The sequence below is a fragment of the Postia placenta genome, assembly GCF_002117355.1.
Source record: "Postia placenta MAD-698-R-SB12 unplaced genomic scaffold POSPLAscaffold_20, whole genome shotgun sequence".
In the NCBI taxonomy this organism is placed as follows: domain Eukaryota; kingdom Fungi; phylum Basidiomycota; class Agaricomycetes; order Polyporales; family Adustoporiaceae; genus Rhodonia; species Rhodonia placenta.
The window spans coordinates 67,062-70,865 of NW_020169851.1; the positions used below are offsets into that span (position 1 = coordinate 67,062).

Consider the following 3,804-nt stretch of genomic DNA (forward strand, 5'->3'; position numbering starts at 1 on the left):
CCGTGATGAAACGCTTGTTGATGAACTTCGTAGTGGCTCCGCTGTCCACCATTGCAACTATATCTTTGTGCTGTCTTTCTCCTTGAAGTCATACTGGGATGTGAAAATGTTGGGACCCCTGGTCCAATTCGTACACCATCGCAGTAGACAATACGTTATACTTATTACACGATATACTCGGCCTGACGCGTGCGGCACAAAGCGCGGACCGGATCAAAAACCCTCCTCCTTCATCGCCCGATAGTGCTCGAGCTCCTCACGCATCGACTTCACCTGTGCCATTAAGTCCGCCAGCTCCGATTGCTCGGATTTCGCTGAAGCGGCACTTATACTTGCCGAGGGTGTTGTCGTGACGGGGGCGCTTGTCGCAGCCTGGGTGGAGCCCGAGGCAACCGTAGCCCGCGCGTCGGCGCATTTCGTGTAAGGTTTGTCCTTACAGTTGGGGCACTCGAAGCGTCGGTATCCTTGCTTCCCACGGCCGAAGCATGTGCCGGGGAAGTTGCCTTTTCCGACGGCCGCGTTGAGGCTGGCCGAAGCTGCGTGTGACTGGGGTGCACCACCACGTGCCCCACCGCGTCCTCGACCTCGGGCCGAGAAGAAGTTATTTAGTTCGGGCCGATGGGCCCGGCTGATGTCGAGGATCTGCTCGATCTCAGTGGCGCGCTTCTCAGCTGCTTGCCACATGGTGAAGGTCTCGAGCTCGATCTTTCGGTACATGCGGGAGGGGATGCCGCTCAGGTACTTGTCGCGTAGTTCCAAGTCCCCATACCCAGAGCGATCCGCCGGACCCTTGAACAGCGCGGAGAACTCCGCGGCGGTGCGTTTTTCACGGACTGACTTGTCCGCGCAAAGCTTCGCCAGCTCTACTTGTGCTGCCGCCTCGTCATCGAGATTTCCGAAGCGGGCCCTGAAGGCGGCGGCAAAGGCTGCTTCGTTCGCGAACGGGGTTGTGGCCCCTTGCACACCCACCTGCACCGATGCGATCTGGGCAAAGTAGGGAGTGGCCCAGGCGCGGGCATCCCCATCGAGCAGGCTGAGTGCGACCTGGACCTTAAGCTCGATGGTGGTCAACGACGTGTTGACCAGCCAGTAGATGCACAGCTGCGACAGGAACCGGTTGCACTCGATAACGGTTTTGCCATCGTATCGGAGTGGGAGGAGGAGCTTCAACGTCTCCTTGTCGGGGACGGCTGCGGGGGATGACATTATCGGCGTTGGGGGGGACGGAGGACGTTGCGGGGGCGGAGGCGGCTGTGGTGGCCTTCCGCCGGTCGAACTTCGAGAGGAGCGAGTGCTTGAGCGGCCTCTCGGCGGAGTCGGCGGTGAAGGCGCCGGAGAAAGTTCGGTGGGGGGGTCACGTACGTCAGGGACTGCTGACGCGGGGGCGAGCGCTGTCAGCGAGGCGGGCCGAGCAGGATCCACGGACTCGGACTCCGAGACTCCTTCTTCACTCACACTCTCCTCAGGCTCAGGCTCTGGCGCAGGGTCTGGAGGGAGATCTCCTCGCGCTTGACCTGGATCAGCGACGACAGTTTGAGGGAGACGGGAGCTGGGGGAGACAGGGCGAGAATGCCGCGAGGCAGATCGAGACGCGAGGGTGCTGCGGGGACCGAGGGGGTGTTGAGCCCGTCGGATTGCTTTGTAGCGAGGGTAATCCTCCTCGATCGATCGGGGTGTCCGATTGGGGCACGGCTGCTGCTCGCAACGATAGAGGATAGTCTCAGGGCCGTCTGGAATATAGACGTCGATGAGGTCCTGAGAGTCGAATGCGTGGATCTGGCCTTGGCAGGCAGCCACGATGGATGGGGGGAGGACGGGGAGGTGCGCGTACTACAATGGCCGTGCTACACTAGCTTATGCTACGGCGCCCGAGAAGACACTAGGGTTCGCAGTTCACGTGGGGCCCAGTACTGCTTTTGACTATTATGCAGCAGGAACCTAGTCCACGCGTCCATGAGGACAAATACCGCCCACTGAAGTGCAGGTATTGAAGAGTTCGTTCCCTGAGTGTTGGCGATGTATGTATGCTATCTACGTATCGTAATGTACCGTAGGGGTGCGCACCACCCGACCTATGGGAAAGGAAAGTGTGAGTGTGTGGGTTCCGAGAGAGAACGCCGGTTGCTTGGGGAGTTTCGACCTAATGTCGTGACTTGAGGTCAAGCGACAGGGGAATACCTGAAAGCAAGGGGTGTTCGACTGGTTCTCACCAAAGCAATGGTGAGTGAGGCTCAAACCTAAGGCTAGGGACAAGAAATATATTGGTTAGTACAGGTAAGTAAAGGATACAAAGGAGCTTACTGACCTAGGGACAAGAGGTCGAAACTGAGGTCCCTAGGGCAGCAGAGGCCGGCTTATATACATGGGGAGATAAGGGCAGGCTGTGCGCGTTGGTCCGTGCGCAGCTGGTCCGTGCGCAGCATGCCGACACGGCCCCGGGGGCCGGTGAGTCAGAGCGGCTGTGTCAGCAGAGCCCGAGCTGTGCCGTGCACTGCCGTCCTATCTAATCTAATCATACAGTAGATAACGACGTGTCCATATCAGGCAAGTAGTACAGAGGTCGCGGGTTCGAGCCCGCGAAAAGGAAAAATTAAAAAACAGCTAGACGCCGTATCAACTCGTGACACTGCGTTTAGTTGTGGATTACCGAAAAATCAATGATGTGACTGTGAAGAACCGTTACCCAATCCCCCGCATAGCAGACTTGATTGATACACTCAGTCAAGCATCGATATTCACTAAGATCGATCTGCGATGGGGATACAATAATGTTCGCATCCGGAAGGGTGACGGATGGAAAACAGCTTTCATCACACATCGAGGGCTATATGAAGCCACAGTCATGTACTTCGGATTCTGCAACGCACCAGGAACTTTCCAAGCGATGATGAATGATGTACTCGATGATTTCATACGAGGAGGAAAAGTCATAGTCTACCTTGATGACATTCTCATCTGTTCGAATGATCTCAAGGAACATTGTAAGCTTACAAAGGAAGTCCTGAAGCGGCTGAGGGAGAACAATCTATTTGCCAAACCGGAAAAATGCTCCTTTGAAAAAAGCAGCATTGAGTACCTCGGCATGATGATCTCCAAAGGACATATCGAGATGGACCCGAAGAAACTTTCAGGAGTAGCCGAGTGGCCACGGCCTACTAAGGTCAAACAAGTCCAAGCTTTCTTAGGCTTTGCGAACTTCTATCGAAGATTCATCAAGGACTTTGCCAAGTACGCCAAACCACTCACTACGTTGACCAAGAAGGATCAACCATGGGTGTGGGATGTGGCGCAGGAAGAGGCATTTAATGCTCTGAAAGAGACCTTTACCTCAGCACCCATCCTTCGAATCCCGGATGCAACGTCCCCATTTAGACTTGAGACTGACGCCAGCAACTTCGCAACCGGCGCAGTTCTCTCTCAATTGGACCCAACTGACAAGTTGTGGCACCCAGTTGCCTTTTACTCGAAGTCACTTGATGTTCATCAGCGGAACTACGAGATATATGACAAAGAGATGCTTGCTATCATTCGAGCACTCGAGGAGTATAGGCATTATTTGGAGGGACATCCGGACAAATTCGAGATCTGGTCGGATCATCTTAATCTGACTTACTTCAAGACCGCCCAGAAGTTGACCAGGAGACAAGCGAGATGGGCTCTGTACCTCACGCGATTCAATTTTATTTTGCGCCATAAGCCAGGAAAAACAATGCTTACCGCTGACCCTCTGTCCAGGAGGCCAGACCATGAGGAGGGGGTGAACCTCGATAATCGGGATCAAACTTTGTTGAACCGGAGTTTTTT

General features: G+C 55.1%; 1 protein-coding gene across 1 annotated transcript; it reads right to left on the reverse strand.

The window, feature by feature from the left end:
* Positions 1 to 1,362: 1,362 nt before the first annotated feature.
* On the reverse strand, positions 1,363 to 2,423 carry POSPLADRAFT_1100835 (hypothetical protein; the record flags this gene model as incomplete). The annotated part of the gene is made up of 3 exons (XM_024483206.1): positions 1,363 to 1,830; positions 2,036 to 2,124; positions 2,363 to 2,423. Coding segments are annotated over 3 exons (618 nt in total), but the record flags the coding sequence as incomplete, so codon positions are not given.
* Positions 2,424 to 3,804: the final 1,381 nt, after the last annotated feature.